This window comes from Cebidichthys violaceus, unplaced genomic scaffold (genome assembly GCF_023349555.1).
Source record: "Cebidichthys violaceus isolate CVI_PGR_0920_01 unplaced genomic scaffold, fCebVio1.0.p SCAF_97, whole genome shotgun sequence".
Taxonomy (NCBI): Eukaryota; Metazoa; Chordata; class Actinopteri; order Perciformes; family Stichaeidae; genus Cebidichthys; species Cebidichthys violaceus.
The window spans coordinates 128,692-155,753 of record NW_027176983.1 but is presented as its reverse complement, the minus strand read 5'-3'; the positions used below and the strand labels follow the sequence as shown (position 1 = coordinate 155,753).

At 45.2% G+C, this 27,062-nt stretch overlaps 1 protein-coding gene across 3 annotated transcripts in view; it reads left to right on the top strand.

The window, feature by feature from the left end:
- man1a2 (mannosidase, alpha, class 1A, member 2) overlaps positions 1-27,062 on the top strand; it is a 100,738-nt gene that overhangs the window by 24,543 nt on the left and 49,133 nt on the right. For all 3 annotated transcript variants that reach the window (XR_011102203.1, XR_011102202.1, XM_068704620.1), the window contains exon 4: positions 15,804-15,900. Coding sequence is in view for 1 of the 3 variants with exons in the window: in XM_068704620.1 (XP_068560721.1) it covers positions 15,804-15,900 (97 nt within the window). In the remaining 2 variants the exon portion in view is untranslated. The remainder of the gene's footprint in view (positions 1-15,803; positions 15,901-27,062) is intronic.

The following is a 27,062-nucleotide window of genomic DNA, read 5'->3' as shown; positions in this document are numbered from 1 at the left end:
ACCTCATATCGTCTCTCTTGAAACAGCACTTGGAGTCAGAACACTCGCCGGCCCATTCGCTCCAAAAACCTTGTCTCTAAATGCCCCTTTTGTTTCTCGTCATAATTACCATTCTGAGAGAGAAAAAGCCATGCACTCCCAAACCAGCAAGAAAGGAGCAGCTGTAAATGTCTGCAGCGCGGCGTAGCACACTCCTCTCTCTTCTTTTTTTTTTTTTTTTTTTTTTTCCCCTGATTGCCTTGTGGTTCCAAGGAGAAATCACAGTCGCACCGGAGCAAACAATCGTGAGCACAGACGGGCGCTTTTCTTTTTCTTTTCTTTTTCTTTTCTTTTCTTTTTCTTTTCTTTTTTAAACCCTGGCTACACGGGCAGATGTTCCGGCCTGCGTCTGGGATGCTGTAAAGTCCAGAGAGGAGCATCGGCATCCGTCTCATGTTTCATGTAGACGGTGAGATGTAGTAGTTGAGCCACATTGCTTTCCGTGGGATTACACCATCTGTCTGACACAGATTTTTCCTGCACTTCCCTCTTTTTTTTTTTATTGTGTTTCTCTTACAAAGTGCACACAGTTCATCACTGCGAAGGATCAATGATCGCAATCTTTGCTTCCGCGTCGAATGATTGGAGTCGGGTGAAATGACCACCTTTTTGATTCTTTTTTCAATATTTCTAGCTGTGAGGGCCGTTAAATAACAACACCAGTGGCAGTAACGCCTTTTAACAAAGAAAAGAAAGCCTTTCAACTCTTCTCCTCCTCTGAATATACGGAGTTTCTGCTGGTATCACACCAGACTTTGAAGCTTCATTCACAGCGTTGATATTTAGATTCTAAATGAACGTATTTGGATGCTACGCAGCTTTCTTTTTGGTTCTATTTTTATATTTGTTTAAACTGCAGGTCGAGCGATAGTGGATTTTTAAAGGCCGATAAATGAGCGATGGTTTGGAGCAGGAACAAGCTGCTAGCCGATGAGTCGGTCGATATCAGGAGTTATTAACGTGCAAACGGACGTTTTAAGCTCTCGAATGATCGGGTTTGAGTGTTTAGTGTAATGTTTGCTAAACAGAGACTGCATGCTTTCAGCAGAGCAGCGGTTATCTAATACATAAATAATGATATACTATACCCAACAACCTTATCATGCTCATCTTATATAAAGTTAACTTTCGTTAAAATACACTAACGGAGCCCAGTTCTGCCAAAAACGATAGCTCGTAAAATGTTCCATCGATGAGGATTAACTAATGAATTGGTCCTAAATATGTTAACCGTGAGAAGATGTAGCCGTGCACAAAGTGAAACAGACATAATTGTTTAATTTCCAACTATTTGCTTCTCAGAAACTGATGAGACTTTTAACGACGACTACTAAAACCATCCTTCATGTGGGGATGGTGATCAGTGACGGCCGTTATCGGTCTCAGTGACATTATTTCACGACGCCTCTATATCAGAATCTTCATGCGAGCCGGCTTCTGTAGATGAAGTGACCGCCGGTTGCCGGTTGCCAGTTGCCGGTTGTCGGGTGACGGTTAACTCTGGAGGGAAATCAAGAAAATCAGCCGGATCAGCAGGACACTTCTGCTGCTCTGTGGACCAGTCGAGCCACTCAGGCCCCTTTGTTCCTCCAGAAATAGAAATGAACCTCCAAATACATATTTCATAGACTGTGCGGAACACAAACCCCCCCCCCCCCCCCCCTCCCACCACTTCCATCAGCTCACCACTTTGTGCCATTCTGCTTTTCTTCTAATTACGCAACCCGACCATTAGAGCCCATTAAACCTTCGTCTGGAGATGGAGAGAGCTTTAGGGCAATAAAAGAAAAGGAATGGAATAAATTCCACTATTAACCGCTCCAATACTATTCACCTGTCACATGGTGAAGTATTGCCGGCCCGGAGCTATTGAAACAAGCCGGCTGTTGCAGTTAATGGGCCGTGGTACAAAGGCACAGTTCACTTTCAATAAGGTTTGTTCATCAATAATGTTGGAAAAACACTAGTTAGTCTAGACAATTTGTAGAGCTGGTAATGCAGGAATCAAAGGAATAATTAATCTAATGGTTGAAGGTAATGCTTTCTCCAGGTGTTCATTGCTTTTAATAATGAAGACGTCTTAATACAACTTCATTGTTTATGTTCTATCCTAGTATGTGAAGAGTATAACATGTTCCTGCTTTAAGATGAATGGATAACCTCCAAAAATAGAATGTTTGATGACGAACAGAACCAATAAACAAAATCAAATAAAGATATAATGGAAATTAAAACTGATGGACCTTCAGTGATATCCTGTGGCTGATAACGGTTGAAATAATTTTCTGTGTATGTTACTTGCTGTGTGTCGTGATCACCGTGATAGTGACATTGAGGAAAACATTGCTTACTCTGCATCTTTATGTGAACGTACATGAACTGTTACACTACAGGCTTTGTAAGCTAGTAATCGTACCACTGAAGTTGATGAATCTCAAGATACAGTCAAAGATGAGATGAGTAAGCCCTTTTCTAATTAGAGTAATATTATAGTAAAGGCACTACAGGGGCAAATGGCAAAAATTTGCGAAAAATGGCGAAAATTAACGAAAATTTGCAAAAATTTACGAAAAAATGGCGAAAATTAACGAAAATTTGCAAACATTTGCGAAAAATGGTGAAAATTAACGAAAATTGGCGAAATTTTTTAAAAACTGCCGAAAACTAAACCAACAACCGGGTTGTTGAAACTTAACATATGGCTGCCATTGTTTAGTCCCCTTATATTATAAGTAACTAAGATACTATGCAATAATGAAAATGTGGAAATGTATTCAAAACAAATACAAGATTTACTACAGTAACTGAGCGAACCCTTTTATAGTTTGTATTTTATCTGATACTTTCCATCATTTTAATAATATTCCTGGCAGACATACTTTGAGTTAACACACCAAAGCACACCTGTAACAGCAGTATTTAAACATCACTAATGGAACAGATAATCCCAATTTATTTTGGGATGTACACTGCTCCCTGTCTGTATGAATGCCGCATACGACCGGAGAACCCCCGTTCAACTCGTGTTAAATGACGTGTTGCAGATAAATGACGCAGACTGATTGGTAATTGCAGCCGCAGAACCACCGCAGACTTAAAGCAGCAGCAGCAGCAGAAGAAGAAGAATCTCTCAGATCTCAAAGTCTCACGACCTACTTTTGGCTCGTCCCGGAGGCGGCGAACAAAATGTTTGAGGAAAAAAAATGCATCGAGAACCGACTTTGGCTTTGCCCCATGTCGCTCTGCTGTGTTTGAGTTATAAGCAAAACGTTACTGATCTGTGGCTGGCATTGAGAGAGAGAGAGAGAGAGAGAGAGAGAGAGAAATAGGTAGAGGTAGAGGTAGGTAGAGAGAAAGAGAGAGAGACACAGAGAGGTGGAGAGAGAGAGAGCTATGCACTGTGGCTGTAAAGCCCAGATAAATCGATGACCGATCCTCTGTAAGTCTAGATGGTGCTGCTATCCAGACGTGTCGGCCTGTAAACACACTTCTCTTTCCAACGGATGTGTGGAATATCTTTAGAGAGGGACGACGAGTATCCCCTCCATCGACTCTTCTACTTGACTCTCTCTCTCTCTCTCTCTCTCTCTCTCTCTCTCTCTCTCTCTCTCTCTCTCTCTCTCTCTCTTCCTCTCGAGCGTCCTCACCCATCATCCTCTCTCTCTCTCTCTCTCTCTCTCTCTCTCTCTCTCTCTCTCTCTCTCTCTCCCCATCTCTCTGAAGCCTCAGCGGTGCTTGGCAGATGGCCTTGTATGTTGATGTTACAGTATAGTGTGTGTGTGTGTGTGTGTGTGTGTGTGTGTGTGTGTGTGTGTGTGTGTGTGTGTGTGAGAGAGAGAGCCTCCTGGGTAGGACACAGCTCAGCTTTCATCATTCCCCTGCTCTCTCTCTTTTTAATTCTCCTCCCTCTCTCCCTCTCTCTCTCTCTCTCCTATCTTTTTATTTAACCCGTTCCCTCCCTTTTGTTAGATCTCTTTCTTATCCCTCGTTTCTTTTCGTGTGCTCTGAATATCTCTCTCCGACCGTCTGCAGCGCCGTCATCCCACAGACTCCACCGAGCTCATGAAATCATCTGTGTTTTATGAAGGATCGCCGTATTGATTTGTGCGGAACAATAAGCACGCCTCCTCCTCCTCCTCCTCCTCCTCGTGCCAGAGTTAGCGATCTTTAAAGACGCTCCTTTGTGTTATGCCTTCCTTTTCTTGAGCGTGGGTCTGCGGCTCACGCGGTCCTGTTCGCTCGTGTCGCGCTCGGCGGCCTCTTGTAAGCCGCCGTTTTTTTCTCTGTTGGACGCGTGACGGCAAGGCGACATTTGAGAACCGAAATAAAGCCATTATGTATTTTCTATACATTATGTATGATGCTATATGTCAACTGGGCTCCCAGCTGCTAAATGTATTCCTGACCACGGGAATCAACCTTTTAAAGGAAGTGGGACCGGTGTGTGTGTGTGTGTGTGTGTGTGTGTGTGTGTGTGTGTGTGTGTGTGTGTGTGTGTGTGTGTGTGTGTGTGGGGTGGGGGGGTGGGGGGGCCTTCTTCACATTGTAGGTAAGATTACGGTAACGATGCGTTCATGTTGTTGTAATTATGAGTGGTTCACGGTCCAAGTCTGAGATGTCAAGAAAGGACAAAAAGACACCAACAGCCCAATATTTACACTAAACCAATAAATACTATAATTAAGACGGCATTTCTCCAAATATGTCTCCAATTTTTGGGCCGTGAATCCATAATTCATGAGCTAATTCCGACATCTTCAAACAAAAGTCTCAGAAGATACAACGATGATTACGTGATAATAAACAACGATGACATTTTGGACGGACGTTTGTACACGAACTATGAATACATAACACTAAATGTAGCTTATGTAAAAAAAAAAAAAAAAAAAAAAAAAAGACATGACTCACGATGTTAACGGTGGAGGTAATCATCTCGGAATAATGCATGAACTCTAGCCGGAGTCACTGCGGGGGGTTCTCTTTCTTCCCATTGTGCCCCTGCTGCTTGAATGCAGCATTAGGGCATATTGTTAGAGCGCTACTTTCCATGAACCACATCCCAGAAAGAAAAAAAAACAACCCAAAAAAAAAGGAATTATTGATACGTCCAGAGCTCTATAATTGGGGAGAAGTTTAAGCACTAAGCCTTTATGTGAGCTGAAGAAGTAGAGCACATGTTGAGGGAAGACATCCCGGAGGTGTCTTTAAGGACTACTGTCCTGAAACTGACTGTACACACTGCTGAATATTTATACATGCATCCCAAACATGTCTGTTTGTGCATCTATTTTAGGACGTTTGGTGGTTTGACGTAGCGTTCCTCCTTCACGACGTGGAGCATATGTGGATTCATTCCACAGTTAAACCGTCGCGGCGTGAAATGAAGTTTTACTGACGGTCGTTATCCGCCGTGATTCAGTATAAAAAACATATGACATCAGGAGATCATTTACGTGTTTCTAGTGTCTGATAACGTTAGGACAACAGCAGGAGAGCTAGGAACGTTAGCAGCGCCGCTAACCGGCTAACCAACGGAGGCTCGCTTCAGTCACATCACGATGCCTTCAGGCTCTGCTCGGTGAACGGGAGTACTGGCTGAAGGTACATTATAACGTTATCGTGATGTGTTCACGTGTAAAATGTAGTTTTTGGTGATTAACTTGAATAAATCCAGTAGTTTGAAGGAGATGATAATATTATAAAATAGATATTAGAGATGAATTATGAGCTTTTTAACTTCCTAACTCGAGCTCTAATATTACATCATTAAAACTACTCACGACCAGATTTGTTTAATTCATAAAAATACAATCTTTTATCGCCTTATCAGTTTAATTTTGTGTTTTCTTTACGAAGAAAAATTGAAGAATTTTAATGTTTTACAGACTTCAGAGAGGCTGAAATGATTTTTGGGAGGTTGGAAAAAATGATCTGTATCTGCCGATATTGATCATCAATGATCGGCGGTGAAAAATAAAACGTGATCGTGGAACTCTGACGAATAACATTCGCTCCCTTTTTGGCTGTTTTGCCGATCCGTGACTCCGATCCGTGATCCGCACCGTGACTTTCATGTCAGCGATCAGCCTTGTTAATGTGTTTGACAGGAGAAGTGGAGGTAAAGTCCCTTCATTAGGCACAAAGCAGAGGAGTACAGCAGCACGGGGTAATGAGCCTCACCCATTAGAGCTCAGCTGATGGAGGGACAGAGACACAGGATCACGTTACAGTAACTCTCTGTAGAACACATCTACCTCCATCTTTGCTTCTTCTTCAACGAGTGCAACAGAAACAACTAAACCAGGGCTGTTGTTTCAGATCACAGGACTGACAGGTAGATAAGTCCCTCCCCCCTATCTCTTCTGATTGTAGGGTGTGTGTGTGTGTGTGTGTGTGTGTGTGTGTGTGTGTGTGTGATGAATTAATAGGCCATCTTTTGTCATGTTAACTGTGAGAGATAAAGAAGAAGAAGCAAGCTACAAGTCTGTCTCGCTCTCTGTCTCTCTTTCTATCTCTCTCTGTCTCTCTCTCTGCCTCTCTCTCTGTCTCTCTCGCTCTCTCTCTCTCTCTCTTTCGCTGTCTATCTCTCTCTCTTTCTCTCTGTCTCTCTCTCTGTCTCTCTCTCTCTCTCTCTCTCTCTCTTTTGCTGTCTCTCTCTCTTTCTCTCTCTGTCTCTCTCTGTCTCTCTCTCTCTCTTTCGGTGTCTCTCTCTCTATCTCTCTCTCTTTCTCTCTCTCTCTGTGTCTCTCTCTGTCTCTCTCTCTCTCTCTTTCCGTTTCCGGTGAGTGTGAGTGAGGAGTCGCGTGGTGTTTTCGGGAGGAATGGCGTCCGCCGAGACGCCACCTCCGTCTCTCCGGCAAGGAGTGAGGATCGTCCCCCCGGATATCAGCGTGCCGGTGGAGGAGGTGTTGCTGGCTGTCGGGGAGCAGGTGGGACACGATCAGCTGTGCTTCGCCTCCAGGATGAACAAAGCAGTGGTGGTGTTCCTGAGAGAAGAGCCGCTGGTCCACCAGCTGATTGAGAGCGGAGTGTTGATCCGGGACGTGGTAGTGCAGGTCTCCCAGCTGTCAGCGCCCTCCACGCGGATCACCGTGTCCGGAGTTCCACCGTTCATCCCGAACGAGCTGTTGGAGAAGGAGCTCCGGAGGTTTGGGAAATTTGCCAGCGGATTAAAATCTGTGAGTTTGGGATGCAAAGACCCTAAATTGAGACACGTGCAGTCTCTGAGGAGACAGCTGTTCATGTTCCTGGACTCACCGACTCAGACACTGGAGGTGGCCTTCAGGGTGAAGCACGGAGACGGAGCCTACATGGTGTACGCCAGCTCCGGACACCTCCGGTGTTTCGAGTGTGGAGAGTTGGGACACAAACGGGTCACCTGTCCGCACAGAAGGAGGACCGGTTCTGCTGGCGCAGACACCGGAGAAGGAGCCACGCCCGCGGATGACGGACCGGCGGTCGGACCGGCGGTCGATCCAACAGCTGACGGACCGTTGGTCGATCCGACGGCTGACGGACCGGCGGTCGAAGATACGAAGAACGGACCAATGGTCGAACCAATAAACAACGGACCGGGGATCGAACCTACGGCTGAGGGACCGGTGGTCCCACCAACGGCTGGCGGACCTGGGGCCGGGCCCGCGGCTGCGGTGGCGGGTTGCGGTACTGCAGGCGCGGCGGCAGGTGGTAAAGACAAAGGTGAGGAGGAGCAGCAGGTTGACGGTGCAGAGGACATCAGCTCTCAGACTGAACAACCAGAACCAGAAGACAGCGTGGAGGAAGCAGCCTCCACACGTGAGGAACCCAGTGGGTCCAACAGCCAGGTGTCCGGTGGGGAGGACATGGAGCATGACGCTGAGTTAAACATGTCTGCTAGTGGAACCTCCAGCAAACAAATAGACCTGTATACACTGGAAGAAATCAACTCATATCTGGATCAAACATTTAATAAGAAATCTGTCAGAATAAGTGATCACTTCAGTGACGTCACCAAATTCCTGAGATCAGTCCACACATGGAGGCACCTTCTGGAGGAGAAGAAGCGTTTCCGCCTCAGAAAGCAGATCACTCTCCTTTACAAAGCACAGAAAGGTAGAACTGTTCAACAGACGAAACCCTGATGACCATGGAGCTCACAGTGTCTGTGTCTCTGCACTGCTCTGTCTCTCTGTCTCTCTGCTCTGACCCTCAAAGCAGAGCCTCAACATCACACCGTTGAACATCACCAGTGGGAGAGATGGACATGAAAAATGAAATGAAATCTAAGACTCTTTATTGAATCTGTTGTACTTTTGATATTTAGTTCAGGTTGAAAGTTCAACTGAAGTAAAAAGCTGAGTTTCATGTTTGATATGTATGTTTCTGTGGTTGGAGGAGTTGTTTTATTTCTTATTTATTTGAATTCATGACGTGACAGTAATCTGTTCTGGATCAATAAAAGGTTTTTTAAAAAATCAAAATCTCTTTCGTTGTCTCTCTCTCTATCTCTCTCTCTCTCTCTCTCTCTCTCTCTCTCTCTCTATCTCTCTGTCTCTCTCTCTCTATCTCTCTGTCTCTCTCTCTCTCTGTCTCTCTCTCTCTATCTCTCTGTCTCTCTCTCTCTCTCTCTCTCTCTCTCTTTCTATCTCTATCTCTCTGTCTCTCTCTCTCTCTCTCTCTGTCTCTCTCTCTCTGTCTCTCTCTCTCTCTCTCTTTCTATCTCTATCTCTCTGTCTCTCTCTCTCTCTCTCTCTCTCTCTCTCTCTCTCTTTCTATCTCTATCTCTCTGTCTCTCTCTCTATCTCTCTCTATCTCTCTCTCTCTGTCTCTCTCTCTCTCTCTCTCTCTCTCTCTCTCTCTCTCTGTCTCTCTCTCTCTCTCTCTCTCAATGACTCCATGTCTGATATGTCAGCTGCTATGATGGAATGGGTTTCTTCAGGCCCTCTGGGATGTTGCATGTTTGGGATGCATTTCATATTTTAAATGAAGGAATGACATGAATGGTTGATGTAACACGTTGTGTGTGCTGCATTTAAATGTGACAAACAGGATCATGGACATTGCTTTCTAGTCCTAAAGAGCAAAACAAAAAATCTGGTCCTGAACCAGTCTCAGTGTAGTCCTGGTCCTCTATCAGACCTCCATCAGTACAGAGACCATCAGAGAGAAGATGGTCTGTTTCTATAGAGTTATTCTTGATGATGTCATCGGAGCCACTGGGTCGGATTCTGGTGAAACCAGATGAACTCGTGCAGGTTCACCAGAACCTCCTTCAGCTCAGACTCCAGCAGAGACCTGGTCCACCGTGGACAGACCCAGATCCTCCAGCAGAGACCTGCAGCCTTGGACCTGCAGTCGGAGCTCCGGAGGGAGGAGGAGAGCTCAGCTCCCGGCAGCAGCAGCGTCTCCTCCTCCTCCTCCTCCTCCTCCTCCTCCTCCTCCCGTGCCACCCAGGGAAGGGAGGCACGGGAGAACCAGAACCAGGACTGAGAGGAACAGACTGTCAGACCCTGCTGCAGTAGAATGAGAGGTTTTCTAAAGGGACTCTGGTGCTCAGAGACACTACAGCTTTAGTCCACAGAACCAACAGAACATGAAGGTTCCTTGTTGTAGCTTTTTTAAATATTTATTTATTTCTGGCCATTATTCATCCGTAATCAGTTATGTATTAGAAAAATTCATGTTTTTGCATGTAAATTAGGTGTCTGAATAATAAATTACTCGTCCTGCTCTGCCTGTTAACAAAGACATAAATCAAAATGTCTCATTCTAGGTCTGCGTTACCGTGAGCAATGCTTCATCATATAATAATACTAATAATAATGATGATAATAAATGATAAAGTAGAAAGAGACTAAACATGTAGATTAAAATACATAATGAACAGAATGCCAACAAATAAATGTAATTAATGTAAAAGAATCCAGTTAATCTGCTATAATCATGAGGTGGTCATTAGATCTTAATCCACTACAGCATGGATACTGTACCTTTAAAAACCGGTCCGCGTCCAGATGGTTCCCTGGATTTGCGGGAACGACGTGACGACGAGCGATCGGAACCTCGACCGTCCGGCGGGACCGTCGCAGATCCAGAGTCTCTATCGTTGATCCACAACCACAGCTGCACTGTGAGACGTTGTCCCGTTTGAACTCTCGGCTCTTGGAGCGGTGGAGAAAACCAGCCCATCTAGACGCTTTTTGCTGTCTCGATTTCACGGGGAATTTATTGCCCCCCAACCCCCCCTTCACCCCCCCTTCCTGCCTAAGTGCCATGAATGTATTTACTGCAGGAAGCGATTCCGATGTCACACTCTCGCCACCCTCTCGCGTCTTCTGAGAGGCCCTCCGTTAAGCCGGAGAGCAGGGGGGCCTCCGTGGGGGCGATTTGGAAAGAGATGAGAAAGGCGGGTGGGGGGGGGGGGAACAGAGCTTTAAATCAGTCAAACTGACTCCGGAGTTCAAGTCAGAGCGGTGAATACAACTCCAGCTCGGCTCCAGAAGCTCCTCTGAGCTGATTTTTAACTTTAGTTTTTTCCTAACAACGGCCAAAGTAGTGTCCTCAGCCTCCGGCTCGCAAAGGGGGGCTTGATGAAATATTCACTGCCCTGCGGTTGTGTGTCTCCGTGCATTGTACTCGTGTGTGTGTGTGTGTGTGTGTGTGTGTGTGTGTGTGTGTGTGTGTGTGTGTGTGTGTGTGTGTGAGAGAGAGAAGGGTGCATGACGCTTTTGGTCCTTTTTTTGGGAAAGAGATTGTGCTTCTTCTCAAGAACCTCAAGAACCTCAAGAAAATCCACCGCTTCATTCTAAAGCATCAGAGGTCTGAGGTGCTGCTCCTATAAGATATGCAGGAAAGCACTATTAATGCACAGTTTCAGGTTGCAGGTTCTGGTGCACATCAGAGTACGTTATCAAGCACTTGGAGCCGTCTTAACGAGTCCTCCCTCCAGGGTTTTATCGGCGGCGGTCTCACGCCGGCACGTTCCGCCGCACCTTTTAAACCAGACTGTGTTTGGACATTTTTTCGACGGCCACCTGGAGGTAATTACACCAGCGGAGCGACGGGCAACTCCTGTTTGTTGCCTCGGAACAAAAATATGTCACCGAATCAGAACCGTGTTTTGACCGCGTGTCCCAGGTTGTCAAACAACGGCGTGTATTTGTGGCGCCTTTTTAAAAAGAAACGACACAAACATCAACGGGTCGATAATAACTTTCACTCCAGGCAATAAATACTGAGACGTGTGCCTCATTTGTGTGAAATACTTAACATCATTTTGCAAAAAAAAGACCCGTTTTTTTTTTTTTTTTTTGTGAATCGGAACAAGAAGCGATGTCTTCAGGACTTGCTGTCCGGCTGCTGACATTCGATAAACGTTGAGATTTGTACGTTTTGAGATTCGCTATTTCAATAATTTTTTTTTTGTTGCAATTTCTGTTGAGACCACCTTCTAGAGACAAACCGGGCTCTAAAGTAGCCTCCGTGTTTGTGAGAAGGATGACGGTGACTCCCGGACTCAGCCGGCAGCTGCCACAGAGGAGGAGATGAATCATGCAGAGCAGCAGACTGTGTGCGTTGCTTGTGGAGAGTTGTCATCCTGCACCACAAGCTGCTGCTGCTGCTGCTGCTGCTGCTGCTTGTCGTCAGGCTCCACAGTCCCAGACGTAGAGGGACTGTGTGGGACTCGCTGGATGCGGGACCTTCTTAACATGGCGTGGGAGGAGGGACACGGTTTATTAAACCGCACAATCCCCGTCCTGCCCCGGCTTTGATAAGGGGGGGGGGAAATATGATTTCAGTGTTTTTAGGAAACAAGCAGGTGGCTGAGAGTCGACTCAGGTGTTTGACAGACTCACTACCAAAAACAATGCGTGTGGAAGAGTAACTCTGGGCTACATGGAGTCTCCTCTGGACCCACCTGCGGGTCCCGACCAAGTCTCTGGGAAACCAACCAAAGCAACCCGACGGTTTGGCTGAGATGATGTCTCCTTTACATCTGTTTTCTGCAGCTCTGTATTGTATGAGCGTAAATGAACACAGCGGTTTGGGATGCTTTGTTCAGGCAGCCATGGTAACATCAGCCACTTGGAAAAAAAAAAGGAAAATCTCGACCCCCGGCGATTCGTCTTCACATCTTGCTGTGTTGGTGTCGCATTTCAAGGTGTTTTCTCTCATGAATGGATCCGTGAACCGTCCTCTCAAAGCTCGTCTCAGTGAAGCACTCGAGCGGCACTTTAAAATTCATCTACGGCTTGTAGGATGAATGAATGAATGAACCCTAACCGGCGGGATGGAAATGCGTGCAAACAATCGCCAAAACTACAATGTTTATCACAGCCAGAAGCTATGAAGACCGTCGTTATCGTCAGATTTATTATCTTTCCGACGGTCCTTGAACACATCGTATGTCACCAACTCTTAAGTCAGAAAACAAAGCTTAAAAATGCTCCAGAGATCACTAAAAATGTTGGGTTTGGCTCTTGCCTTTTCATTGCCGGTGAATGAACCAGCCCACTACGGCCAATGCAAACCACCACCTCCACCTCCACCTCCTCCTCCTCCACCTCCTCCTCCTCCTCCTCCACCTCCTCCTCTTTGTGCCTCCAAAGATGCTGCGATGGCAAGAGGTAGCTGTCAGAATCAATCACAGAATTTTGTAGTTTAATGCCCAATTAGTATTCCAAGGTCCTTTTTAAATAAGCAGTTTGTCAACATTGCCGAGCACCCTGCACTGTTGCGCTCGTCCTTGGCATATGGGCCAATCAGAATTTGATGAAGTATCCAATCAACGCGGATCAAGGGGAGCCAGCCAACACTTAAGTGTCCATGTCATGGTGTGTATCAATTTGATTTATACCCCTTCAGAGTGTGTGTGTGTGTGTGTGTGTGTGTGTGTGTGTGTGTGTGTGTGTGTGTGTGTGTGTGTGTGTGTGGAGTGTGGAGTGTGGAGTGCGTCATGGAAAAGCCACGAGGGCCAGGAACACAATGAGGCTCCTGGCCCTCGTCTTTATTAGCTTGGCCGCCTGCCGGCTCAAAGGAGGCGAGGATCTGGATGCTAATCCTCACATGGCGGCATCAAGAGGCAGCGGTTAGCTCCACGCTGGCAGGACGGGAAACAGGCATGGAGAGAAGTCCAAGGAGGCTGATCAGCCACTTCCTGGTGTGTGTGTGTGTGTGTGTGTGTGTGTGTGTGTGTGTGTGTGTGTGTGTGTGTGTGTGTGTGTGTGTGTGTGTGTGTGTGTGTGTGTGTGTGTGTGTGTGTGTGTGTGTGTGCTGATAGCTTGTTTAGCTTATCCTCTGCTGCCCGGCGGCCGGTCCACCGTGGACAGACCCAGATCCTCCAGCAGATACCTGGTCCACTGTGGACAGACCCAGATCCTCCAGCAGATACCTGGTCCACTGTGGACAGACCCAGATCCTCCAGCAGAGACCTGGTCCACTGTGGACAGACCCAGATCCTCCAGCAGATACCTGGTCCACCGTGGACAGAACCAGATCCTCCAGCAGAGACCTGGTCCACCGTGGACAGACCCAGGTACAGCTTCACCTGCAGTCTTGGACCTGCAGTCGGAGCTCCGGAGGGAGGAGGAGAGTTCAGCTCCCGGCAGCAGCGTCTCCTCCTCCTCCTCCTCCTCCTCCTCCTCCTCCAGGAGCAGAGCTTCTCCTCTCTGCTGGAGACCCAGGACGTATTGCTGGACCCGCTGGAGGGAAGGGAGGCAACGGGAGAACCAGAACCAGGACTGAGAGGGTCAGACTGTCAGACCCTGCTGCAGTAGAATGAGATAAAAAGGACTCTGGTGCTCAGAGACACTACAGCTTTAGTCCACAGGGACCAACAGAATAAAAGATCCTTGTCGTGACAAAATGAGCACAATAAGAACAACTGTGCTGCAGGATGCGGGGCGTCGGTGCCAACTTAGTCACCGTCATCAAGGTCAGCATAGAAATGAAGTGACAAGCTGGCAGGAGGAGACAGAGAGGCCGGCAGATGGACGGATAGGAACGCTGCCAAGTGGACGGCCCGTATACAGTATATATATATATATATATAGAGAGAGAAGGGAATCAACAGATATCCATAGAAGCAGACAGTGACTGACACCACCACACAGAAAGAAAATGTACTTCTCTGAGGTTGTCGATACAATTTGAGGAAAGGGCTGTGGAGGAGGAATAAAGAAGGGTTTTGAAATTGAAAGAGAGCAGTTCAGTAAGAGCTGGCAGTCTTTCCTCTCCTCGGCTGTGTCATCTTCTCTGTTTGCCCTGCAGCGCCTCTTCTCAGCATCAGCCTCCGTGTCAGGGCTCATCTCACAATCTCCTGCTCTCCTTTTTTTATCCTCCTCCTCCCTCCTCCTCCTCCTCCCCGAGCCGTTCTCTCTCTCAGCCTCATCTGAAGAATAGATTTTCGTTCTATCCGGCAGACGCGTGTCTACAGACACAGAATAATGCTCTAAAACAAAACACAAAGAGGCAGCTCCAAAACACAGCCTCAGCTTGTGTTAAATGGGTCATTGTCGTGTGTGTGTGTGTGTGTGTGTGTGTGTGTGTGTGTGTGTGAGAGATAGACCTGCTGTTTAGTGTAGAAGGCAGACTTCACATTCATCATTTTCCAGATTAAAGGCTTCGGCGTCATGTCTAGACCTCCAGAGATCCTGTGTCTTTAGTCTTCACTTTCCAACATGTATTGGTTCAGTTCATCTCATTCTATGTGATCGTGTGTGTGTGTGTGTGTGTGTGTGTGTGTGTGTGTGTGTGTGTGTGTGTGTGTGTGTGTGTGTGTGTGTGTGTGTGTGTGTGTGTGCGCGTGTGCGTGCGCGTGCGCGTGCGCGTGCGTGTGCGCGCAAGACACGTAGCGCTGTATTGATGAGTTGATTGATTAATAGCTCTGCCCTGAGGTGCCAATCAGTTTTAATATATTGAAAGAAAACAAAGGCCTTCATCAGAATACATTGCTTTCAAACAGATCAATTGTGACATGAATGATTGTCAATTGTTAATATCATCAATCATCGTCTCTCGTCTCGCACAATGAACGTCACCAACATGGCCGTTAGCTTGGCTGGCTAGCGTAGCTAACGTAGCTAACGTAGATGTAACGGTATCTTACCCGACGTGTTTCATCCAGCGACTCCTTTCATCAGAAGGAACGAGTGAGACCCTGTTGTTGGTGTGAGAACATCCTGGTACTAAACACACACAGACTTATGGGATTTTTTTTTTTTTTAGGTGTTTAGTCTTTCTAATAACGTATTTTCACCGTCAACAGTTTTACGACAAAATGCGACTTTTCTAGACGTGCGGAATTGTGTTTTAAATTGACAAACATATGTGTCGTTAATGGCACATTTCAAACAGGATCAAATAGTCATTTTGTCTACCTATTTTCCACCAAAAAGGGGCGGGGCTTTGCCTCTCTTTATGTACTCTCTGGTCTATTTGGCAAGAATCTACAACTACATATTAAATGTGATTAATCTTGACGATTAAGAAGCAACATGATGTAATTGGGTTTTTTTTGTTCTGCAGTGTATATTTTTTTATTGTTTTTTTAGTGACAGCGTGAACATCTGTTGTCACTGAAATCACATTATACCAGACTCCTAGTTATACCAACGTTAAGCTCGATTACGATGCAAATTTTAGACTTCATTATCCCGCCGTCTTCGGCGAGCCGTCGTCTGGGCGTACGGCCGTGTGAGCTGCAGGATGTTGTGCATTTGCCGAGTCAGGAGACTCCGTATTTGTCTAACGTGCCGTTTACGTTGTCGTTTGTCTCCTCTCAGATGATGAAGCACGCGTGGGACAGCTACAGACAGTACGGATGGGGACACAACGAGCTGAAGCCTCTCGCCAAGAAAGGACATTCCACTAATATCTTCGGTAAGCCAGACTAACTCCTCTCTCTCCCACTGCTGTCTGCGTCCATTGGCAGTTTGCTCACACGGTTGTAAATCACACATGGATGCAATGCGTGAGTGCACACACACTTCGTCTCTCACACACACACACACACACACACACACACACACACACACACGACCTGCTCTTCCCCTTGTGGACAAGGTTATGTGATAATGCCTCCGGCAGGATGCATATCACTTCAGGGAAGAGTGTTCGCGAATTGAAATACAAGATCAGGGAAACCACAATGCAGAGAGAGACGCATCACCGATATGTCGGATAAGAGGAGGTGTATTTGAACCTTTTGGTAATATTTCACACGTCCTTACCCAGTAGAATGTTCTGCATTAATAAGTGGGAGAACAAACACTCTGTCATCAGGGAAATTCCTTGTTTGTAGAGAGAGAAGTGTTGCCACTGGCAGTGATTATCTTTCCCACAGAGAGGTCAGTCCAGCTCAGCCTCTCTCTTCATCTGTGGTTTGTGTATCGGAAGCTGTTTTTGCTGGTTTTTCCGCCTCTGCAGCCGCTATCTACGACGGCGCAGGTCGCACGACTTGGACCGCTCTTGTTGCGGCCGGGAGAACTTGCGGGTTGTCTCGGAAAAACACACATTTCACACACGGACGTTGTTAAAAGGGATCAAATTATAAATGGGAAAAGAAAATAGACTTGTTAGCTTGAGTGTGGACCAAAGTTGTTCCTTTGAACATCAATGAATCAAGTGTGACGCCACATTTTCCACAGCAAAGTGGAATAATGAATGTTCTCTGGTAATGGACCTTCCCTGTGGCTCTAACAACAGTTTGCTTTTGAAAGCTTAGAACCCGACAGAACCTCAACTTTACCTAAATATTTGACAACACTTAGATATGCTAAGCTACGTGCTAAGCTCGTCTACGTTGACATGAAAAGTCACATTGCTTTGGTGTCTCAATCTTCACCGACACACACACACACACACATATATATATATGTGTATATATGTATATATATGTCAGGTCTTCGGTTAGCAAACGTTAGCATACAACGTTAGCTAACGTTAGCAAACGTTATAACATTAGCAAACATATAACGTTAGCAAACGTTAGCATATATATATAATCAGGTCTTCAGTTAGCTAATTTTAGCGAAATGCAAGCTAGCCAACTAGCTAACGTATTGCTAATGCTAACGTTGGTTGTGGTCGTTACTACGTCTAGTAATGTTAAAGAGATGTTGAAAAGTACCAATTTTTAGGTTGATTGCTGACACATTTGTAAGATAACATGATTACCGTTAGCAAGAAAAAGGTCACGGCTAACGTTCCTTTGTTTGATTATTTCTGTAGCATCGGCTGCCCCTCAGGTATAGCTTTTTGGTGTTATTAGCCGTTTAGCTTGGTTTGCCACTTATCTTAAAGTGATCGTAAACTTCTCTGCTGGCTGAGAGTGTGGAACATGACACCGTGTTTTTATTGGGGCACTGGAAGTGATCCAGAAGTCCAGAAAACAGCAGCGGTTGTTTCAGGAGTTCTAAACGTCTCGTGGAGTTTCTCACCACAATCATCGGAGCGCCGTAAACCGGCAAAGATTCTCAGCAAAGGAAGGAAAGGAGAGAAGACGGCTCAGCTAGTAAACATGGATGTTGGACATTGCTGGACACACAACGGCGCCTCCCCAATTATTTCCTGTTTCCATATTTGTGAGGTACACGTTGACACATCACACTAAAAATACACCCCTGGCTTTTTCCCACTCGACCAATAATAGTGTTTCTTCACACCTGCTCGTGTCCTTGGCCCGTCCGGCCTCCACACCTTCCTCTGTTGTGAGGCGACAGTCTTGAAGCTTCTATGGTGGATGAAGAAAAAATATCCAGAAACATCCGGTCCCACAGTCCCAGCTTTATAAAGATAATATTAATAAACACTAGCGGAGCAAAAGCTGGATTAAATTGGCTTGCGTGCTGCAGGCATCCTTTGCCTTTGTATGTCATTCTATTTAAATTATGATCAATATGTACACATCAATAGAAGCATTGGTTGTTTCTGCATAATCGGGGGCTGAGATAGATGCCGAAATGCTACGTTGGTCTTTGCTTAGTGTGAATTTATGCGTGTTTATCTGAGTGTTTCGGTTGCCAGATGGATTTGTGTATTTTCAAGGGTTTCTGCGTCTGTGTTTTCACTTAGTTTCCTCTCTCTGTGTGTGTGTGTGTGTGTGTGTGTGTGTGTGTGTGTGAGGATGCATGCTCATGAGCCTTTTGTGTCAAATTTGAATGTTCAGTCTGGCAAATTAACCGGAGGGAACTGTGTTGTTTTATGAGCTGCTGCTAAACGGCCGATAGATGCCGTTTGTGTGCGTTTCCAATATCTGAAATTGGCACAAACCGTTGGCAGTTGGCGGGTGAAATCGTCAGGCCATACGCATGCTTGTATCATATTTCAGTTTGTTTGTTTGTGGACGGAGCCACGGCGGAGAGAGTCAAACACTCCAAAGCGTAATAAACCTGAGGGGAACAACAAAATCCCTGTTGAAATCGTCAGGAGAGTCAGTTAGCGTTAGCGGTTAGCAGCCAGTGGGCAGCACAGTGCTGCTTGGCTACACAACTGAGCTAATGTTAACATTGGTTGCATTTAGTTACATTATCAAGCTCTTTGTTAAAACATTGTGTCTTTGTAATGGTAAGTCATGATTTTGTTCTGTGATGTTTTTTTGCGCAAACTGTATGAAACATTGAATCACATCAGATATAAAATGTTATTCCTTCAGACAGATAAAATACTCGTACCTGGCTGCAAAAGAACGTGATTTCAGACCCTGTGTTTTTCCATTTGTGTGTGTGTGTGTGTGTGTGTGTGTGTGTGTGTGTGTGTTTTCTCTCCTGCCTCCTTGTAGCGGTCGAGGCTGGGTATCTGCAGGTTATTAGTCACAGGGTGGTCAGTAACACACGAGGCAGAGAGTCGAGCCTCACACTCTTCACATAACACACTTCCATTATTGATGAGGCGTATCTTGTCCTCCTACAGAGCTCGGCTGTATTGATTGTGTGTGTGTGTGTGTGTGTGTGTGTGTGTGTGTGTGTGTGTGTGTCTTGGAAGAGGGAGCAGCACAGAAATGAGAAAGCAATGTATTGGAGATGCAGCAGACTCTAGTTGCTGTAACTATTGGGAGCATTGACATCTCGTACCAAAGGGACACACACACACACACGCTCAAAGGCTGAGTGATTGGATGGGAACAGGGATTCCTGATTGCCTGTGAATTGTGGATTTAAATCACTTTGACATTTTGTCATTTAATGTGAAACCCTACTGCAATATATATGCGTTAACGGTAATGTCAATCCAAGACGTTCTACACATTTTAACTTGTGTTTTGAACCTAACCTCAGACTGAAGTAACATGAGGAAAGATGTCCCTCAGCTGGTACAGTTAGGTTAATGCAACAAAACCACCAACAGTTAGGTTAATGCAACAAAACCACCAACAGTTAGGTTAATGCAACAAAACCACCAACAGTTAGGTTAATGCAACAAAACCACCAACAGTTAGGTTAATGCAACAAAACCACCAACAGTTAGGTTAATGCAACAAAACCACCAACAGTTAGGTTAATGCAACAAAACCATCAACAGTTAGGTTAATGCAACAAAACCATCAACAGTTAGGTTAATGCAACAAAACCACCAACAGTTTGGTTTAGGCAACGAAACCACCAACAGTTAGGTTAATGCAACGAAACCACCAACAGTTAGGTTAATGCAACGAAACCACCAACAGTTAGGTTAATGCAACAAAACCACCAACAGTTAGGTTAATGCAACAAAACCACCAACAGTTAGGTTAATGCAACAAAACCATCAACAGTTAGGTTAATGCAACAAAACCACCAACAGTTAGGTTAATGCAACGAAACCACCAACATGTAGGGTTAGGCAACAAAACCAACAACAGTTAGGTTCAGGCAACAAAACCAACAACAGTTAGGTTCAGGCAACAAAACCACCAACAGTTAGGTTCAGGCAACAAAACCACCAACAGTTAGTTTTAGGCTCAATCGGGCTCTTAGTGGACCTTCCTTTGGCATTGATGACCTGTCATAATTCTGGGCTGAGCATTACATACAGTGTATATACAGCAGTTTGTGTACATTTGCTTCTATTGAACTTTCCCTCCGTAGAGTTATTAAGGACACGACGGTGACAGAAGTGTTTTATTTCTGTACAGAAGTGATGGTAACAGGACTCGGGCTCTTATTGTGGCACCGGGCTCTCGTAACCTTGAGTTCACTGCCTGGCCCGGTTTCCTCTTGTTTTTCTCCTCCTTCCTTCTGTGAATGAAAGAATGAGTGAAGCTGATTTTGAGTACAGATACAACAAACACAGCCTTTGTCTGGAGGGTAAGCGGTTCAAGCGAGGATAAAACACGACCTTGTTAAGGAAATGCGGTTCACGCTCGAGTAAAGCTCGGTTCAAGCTGCGTCCGGCACAGCGAGCTGCCTTCAACTCACAATCACATGCTCCTCTGCTCCAGCAGCATTCACGCTGCTCAACCACGTCTCTGCTCATTTTGATAACACAAAAACAGAATTATTCTTTTAAGGTTTTTTTTTTTCCACAGAATATTACTGAAAAGGCGCTTTTTAATTTCCCATCTTTGGGCGACGTTTAGCGATCAAAGAGTGGACCTCAGTAGAGGAATGAGTCCTAAAACTAAGAAACCAGTCGGCACGTTTCCACTTCCCTCGCCTCAAAGTCAATGTTTTTGTATTATGTTTTTAATTAGATACCTGAAATCAGATTGTAACGTTTTGTTCTACGATATTAAACATGTCAATAAATAGCCCTGTGGTGAATTTAAGAAGCTTTTACGCATCTTAAAAAAGTCCTTTATAGCCTTTCGTTAGCTTCTATAAAAGACACCACTTTTAGATTAACTTGCTGAGATCAAAAATAGATCATGTAGCTTTACAAATATTGGCAATCGGAAGGAACACCATGTCAGCACACCTGAGCCTTTGTTCTCTGTACCTGCATATGAATAAAATATGAAAACACAAATACATCTTTTTACAGCATCATGTCCATTATTATTACGTTTTGCTAACGCAACAAACAAACAAAAGAAACATTCTCCAATGTGAGGATTTGCTTTTATATCATTGTTTGATATTTTGATTGGACTAAAACATCATTTAATGACATAAAAATGGCAATAATCATTATTTGCAGCCCAGAATGTGACCTCACTAGAACATAGTTAAATATATACTTATTATGAACCTGTTGCTGCTTTACTGGTTTCCCCTAAAGCTTGTCTGATGATTTCTGTGTGGAGAACCTCTCATGATGACGTGCTCACAGTGAATGATAAGCACAAACTGCCTCGGGCGTCAAGTTGCTAGAGGCTGGATGATGTAAAACTGGGCTGAGGTTTGGACACCTGGACCCGCCGTCGGCCCAGTGCTGCAGCGCCGGTACCTGCTTCGTCCATTACGAGATGCTGTTGGTTGTGTGTGTGTGTACGTCATTCTGCCCATAGAGACCAGGGTTGTTTCCACATATAGGACTCTGACGCAGCCTAAGATGCTGGATTCTGTCTCGGCGAGGACGTGAGTCAAAGCGCCGATCCGATATCACGTCATCATATATCAGCTCATTTACGCTACACAGGAACAACAACAACACGTGTCACTCACTTCCTGAGCCTGTACATCCTGCCTGATCGTTACTGAGCATGTGCAAACTATTACTTCACACCAGAGGTTAAACATTCTCGTGCACCCTATTGTTTCCCTGATAATTCGACATTGTGCACAACAAATCAGTGCTGAAATCTGCAGGAGAGCTAGTTAGCCGTTAGCTGTTAGCAGTTAGCAGCCACGGGATAGCACAGTCCTGCAAGCTAAATAACGGCTAACGGAGGTTGCATTGACTTACATCGTGATGCGTTCAAGCTGCAATCAGTAAAAATGAGTGTTGGGACAGTAATTTATAACTTTATAACAAATGTAGTTTTGTAAAATAGTAGTTTTTGGTGAGAAACTTGAATAAATAGTTCAAGACTGCTGCTGTTTAAACGTGTCCTCTCTGTTTACTTCAGAGCAGTAATGCTGTTTTCATGGTGTTTCTTTGGAAAGTAACTGCCCCTCCGTCTGCTCATCTCCATGATGCTCTGTTGGTATAGATTCTGTTTAACGCCTCATCCAGAATCCCATAGAACCACAATGCTGGATCAAGTAGCGCTTTGATCTCCCGGCTTTCCTAATCAATGGACACTGAGGAGTGTAATCTGCCGAGCGATCGGGTATTCGTTCCTGTGTCTCTGCAGGGGTGCGTGTGTGTGGATACGGTGACGGCCGTGTAGCTTTAGCTCGTAATCTAGGTCACGTCTTCACATGAATGGCTCCCCCGGGGCGAAAACGAAGCATTGCATCCTGGGATAAACGGTTGTGTTGGGTCGACGTGGCAATGCACCCATGGGCGTGAAGACGGATGAAACAGAAATGACATGTGTGGAGCTACAGAGTCAGGCAATCCAGAATAGAATAGATGATCCAACTCTGGGGCCATAAAAAGACCTTTTATATGGCCTTGCACCACCAACATGTATTAACTGTGAGATTTGACCGGTGGAATAGATTGGAACACCCTAACGCAATACTAATACATGACCAAATCAGTCAGTGATACTCGTCTCCTGTCCAGTGGATGATAGATAATGGTTTCTATTTGTTTCATTTACCACATTTTTAGTAGTTTTAAGCTTCTTCCAGCCAGACAACATCCCAACAGGATGTACTGACATGAGTTGGTGACGGTGGCATGATTGGTATGTTGGTGGTCTCAATCTCTAGTTTACAGTCTTCTTCAATACAGCATGATGTTCATTTAGTACATTATGCTCCATTTAGAGTCAAACAGACCATAAAGCAGGGGATGCTTTAGGGGGCGGGGCTACACGGTGATTGACAGGTCTCTTACCAGAGACGTTTATCTCTACGTCACTCCTCCTCAGTCCAGATATGGTCACTTCCTGTTCACCGGTTGCAAAAAAAAAAAAAAGCCAAGATGGCCGACGGCCAAATTGCTGGACTCGAGGCTTCAAATCATCGGTCCACAAACCAACGGCTGACGTCTCGATGTAAAGTCGGTGGAAGGTCGACTCTGTGGAGGTTTGAATGCGGCCAAAGCATTCAGACGCTGTTGTTGAAGGAGCGTTGAATAAACACGACACCAAAAAGGCTGAGTGGTTTGGAAGGAGACGCCTTGATCCGCTTATCCGCGACCCAGCGGCGGAGTCAAATTCCTAAAAGCCGAGATGTGCCGAGATGTTGTCTCGAGCTCGGGTGTGAAAGTCCGTATTGGAAACAAAAGTGCTGACCGTGCGCGCTGGCCTGCTGGATTGATTGCAGGCGGCGAGATATTAAATAAGCTTTAGACAGAGATCCTGGAGCAGATCCTGAAGTCTTTTAAAGTTGATGAACGCTGTCAGCTGGATGCTTTTATCCAAAGCACTTCAGAGCTCCAGTAATGTCCACATCACCGTTGATTCCGGTAAGGACTAAAAGCTCCAAACCTATTGTTTACACTGATGGGAGTCCAACACTGTCGTACCATTTGTCTCAGGTCTACGGCGGCTTTGTCGCCTGACGTAGAAGTTTGATGCCGTGAATCGTTAGCGAATCGTTGTATCTGCTCTGGTAGTCTGGGATACTACTAGTTCACAGGAAGGTAGTACCAAAGTCTTCCTTTTGATCTGTCCTGGTTTTCCAATCATCGTTGGGGAACGTCGGCTTGACGGAGCTTAAAGGGAGCAACAGCAAAAACGTATTTAGACACCGTCAAAACATCCCGTGATGTAAAATCTCCCAATTGTATCTGCTCCATGGATGCAGTGATTTGTCTTCGTGACGGAGGCGGTAATGAAGTATTTAGGATGGAGGAAGCGATATCGTCCAAAATCGAGGGGCCGAGGATAGAGGAAGCGAGGTCAGCCGAGTAACGTTTATACTCTTTGAGTTGGTTGAAAGAGTCAGATGTTATTAAATATCAGTTTGAAGGGATCATATGTATTATTATGATCACTCAGCGTTGTGTAATACTGTGACATGACTAAAGGAGTACAACATGTACAGGTCCAATGGAAAAAAACAGACGGGAAGAGTTTGTCTCAAAGCACGTTGTGAGTAAAACACATTTTTTATTTGATGTGTTTTTTTTTCCCATAAGCCACCTGGGCGAATGAAAACACAAGCTGTCTTGACTTTCCTCAAACTGTTTGATGACAGAAATGTGACTTTTAGGATTTCTCTTTTTATTGAAATGAAAACATAAAATGTGCAATAATTGCATCGACGCAGCGATGGACCATAAACGTTGAATGTGTTCATATGTAGACGTGGAAACAGATGAATCGTTAAATGGATGGAAGTCTATTCGTCAACGTGTAACACAAGAAGACACGACTCTGTTGAGACGGTCCGTCTATAGGTGCAGCGATTCAGCACCCAGGACAGCGCTACACACACACACACACACACACACACACACACACACACACGCACAGACACACATGTACAGACACAACCACACACACACACACACACACACACACACACACACACACACACACACACACACACACACAGGCACAACCACACACACACAGAGACACAACCACACACACACACACACACACAGAGACACACACACACACACACACAACCACAGACACAACCACACACACACACGCACAGAGACAGACACACACATACAGAATTGAATTGTGGTCCCAACAAGACGTCAAAACTTCCTTCAGATCTCCTCCACTTGGCCCTCGCTCCCTCCCTCCCTCCTTCCCTCGCTCCCTTCTTTCCTCTCAGATTAAACTTTCAGCAGGGCCGCCGCTGCCAAATTGGACCGGAGGAAACAGGAGGATTTGCCTGCTGCTGAGTCCAGCAGGAATGTGCATAAGCCCTCCGAACAAAGGAAAGAGGAAGATTGATGAAGAACATTACCTTCCTGCCCACAGGCCTCACTCTTTATTCTAGTTGTTTTGATGTGTGTTCTGTGTGACCAGACGACGGTGAAGGCTGCCGTCTACGGAGTAGTGCCACTGAATGATTGGATGAGTCATTTTGGGACCGTTACCCACAATGCAGCTCTACGTATAGAGTTATAATAAGAAGCTTTATTTCTAAAACAGAGTCCCGCCCCTTCAGTGTATAATGCATCTACAAACACAGGTGGTATACCACACCTGTTGCAAATAGTCAATCAAATATTAAATATTCGTAAGAAAATACATTGTATATTAAACAAATGCACTGATAGTATATCAAGGTTGCGTATATAAAGTACAAAAAGGTACATAAAGACGATGTAAAGGAACAAACCAAGGTTGAAATCAATATGTTATATAATATAGAATAATTGACTTGTTGCTCAATGCAATGACGAGTGATTTAATGTCCAGCATTGCATCAGAAAAAAATGTGTTATTTAAAATGTTAAATTTATAGTAAATATTTGTTTAAATAAAAAAAATATAAATAAAATAATAAATAAAAATATATAATATAATTTATGAAATATATATAATATAATATAATGTATAAATAAATAACATTGTGGTTAAATCCGATGATGGAGTAAGTTTCTATTTAAACTGGTGAGAGCCCCCCCCCACCCCCCAGACCTGTGTTTTTTTTTTAACTTCTTTAACATCTGTCACCAGATGTTTTCAATCACAGCCGACCCTCGCTACATGAGCGCAAATTGGACAATTTCAAAAGACTAGATCGCCGAAACACGGTGTTCAAAAAAGTTGAAACGAGGCCAATTACTCCCCCGGTTACCAGCTCAAAGCCCGCGTACGCTCTGTCGCCGGCGGGAGGAGATCGGTTTTATTTCTCCACCGAGACTCTTTGTAGAGTTCAGCTCTCCTTTGTTTCCTCCGAGGAGAACGTCGCCTTCAGGGAATACGGGAATTCTGTCCCAGACGTCAAACGTTCGCACTGCTTCATAGTAAACACTTTTAAGATTTCAGCTTTTAAAAGTGCCAAGAAAATGGTGTAAAAACCAAAAGAAGTTCCAATCAGCTGTGTTTACGTTCAATCAAGCCAATTTAAAAAAAAGAAAAGCACAATAAACCCCATAATAACAACACTGCTGCCAGAATATTCAACACCCATGCATTCAAGGTTGTCTCTACACTGAACAGCCATGATACACGACGCATTGTACCTGCAGAAGTATTGTATTCTAGGGGCTTCTAGCCGTGTGAGTCGTCTAATCCCAGTCTGGCCTGCAGCGCTGGAGTTTCACTTGGACAGATTGTATATTTAATGTTGTCCCTCAGAATCCAGAGCTAAGCTAAGAGGATCCTCTTGATGCTCGTGTCCTTCGCTCTTAACCGCGTGTCGCCGTTTGTCCTTTTTCGTCCTTTTTCGTTCGTCCAGACGAGTGAAAAAGACTCTACCGCAACACAACTGGTGGCGACTGAGCCCCCCCCCCCCCCCCCCCCCCCCTTTTTTTTTTGGGCCCGGGGGCCCCCGGAGGTTTCGTCTAAGGAGCTCACGTTGAGATGAAGGACCGGTCTGACAGAGAACTCAACACAGCAGATGTTTCACTTCGCTGCCAAATAAGTTGGTAACCAGTCGAACATCACGACTCATACGTCACGAGTCGGTTCAAATGAGTCTTTCCCCTAAAACGATGACGCATGATTGGCTCTCGTCAGTCGTGACGCGTCCTTCCCTGATGGAGGAGTGCTGCGCTTGCAGCTGTTGCACACTTAAATTCTGCATTTTATGTATTTATATTCTGCCTACGTGTGCAGGAGGGAGGGAGGCTGTTATTAGAGCGCCTTGGATGGAAATCGGTTTTTTTTCTATTAAAATGGAAAAAGTAATAGTTTTTGATAAAGCCTCCAAATTGCAACCAATTTGGACACCACGCATTGATCAGAGGAGATATATAGACGAAGGACAGGCGGACAGAGATTCTCTGCTTCTCAGTTTAGTGTGTGAGGAGCAGAGGGTTGTGAGGAGGAGGGATGAGGAGGAGCCCAGCAGTAAAGACTCAGAGACTGGATGGAGCTGGAGGAGGAGCTCCATCTGAGAGGCTGCTGGGAGGAGAAACACTATGACACTCCA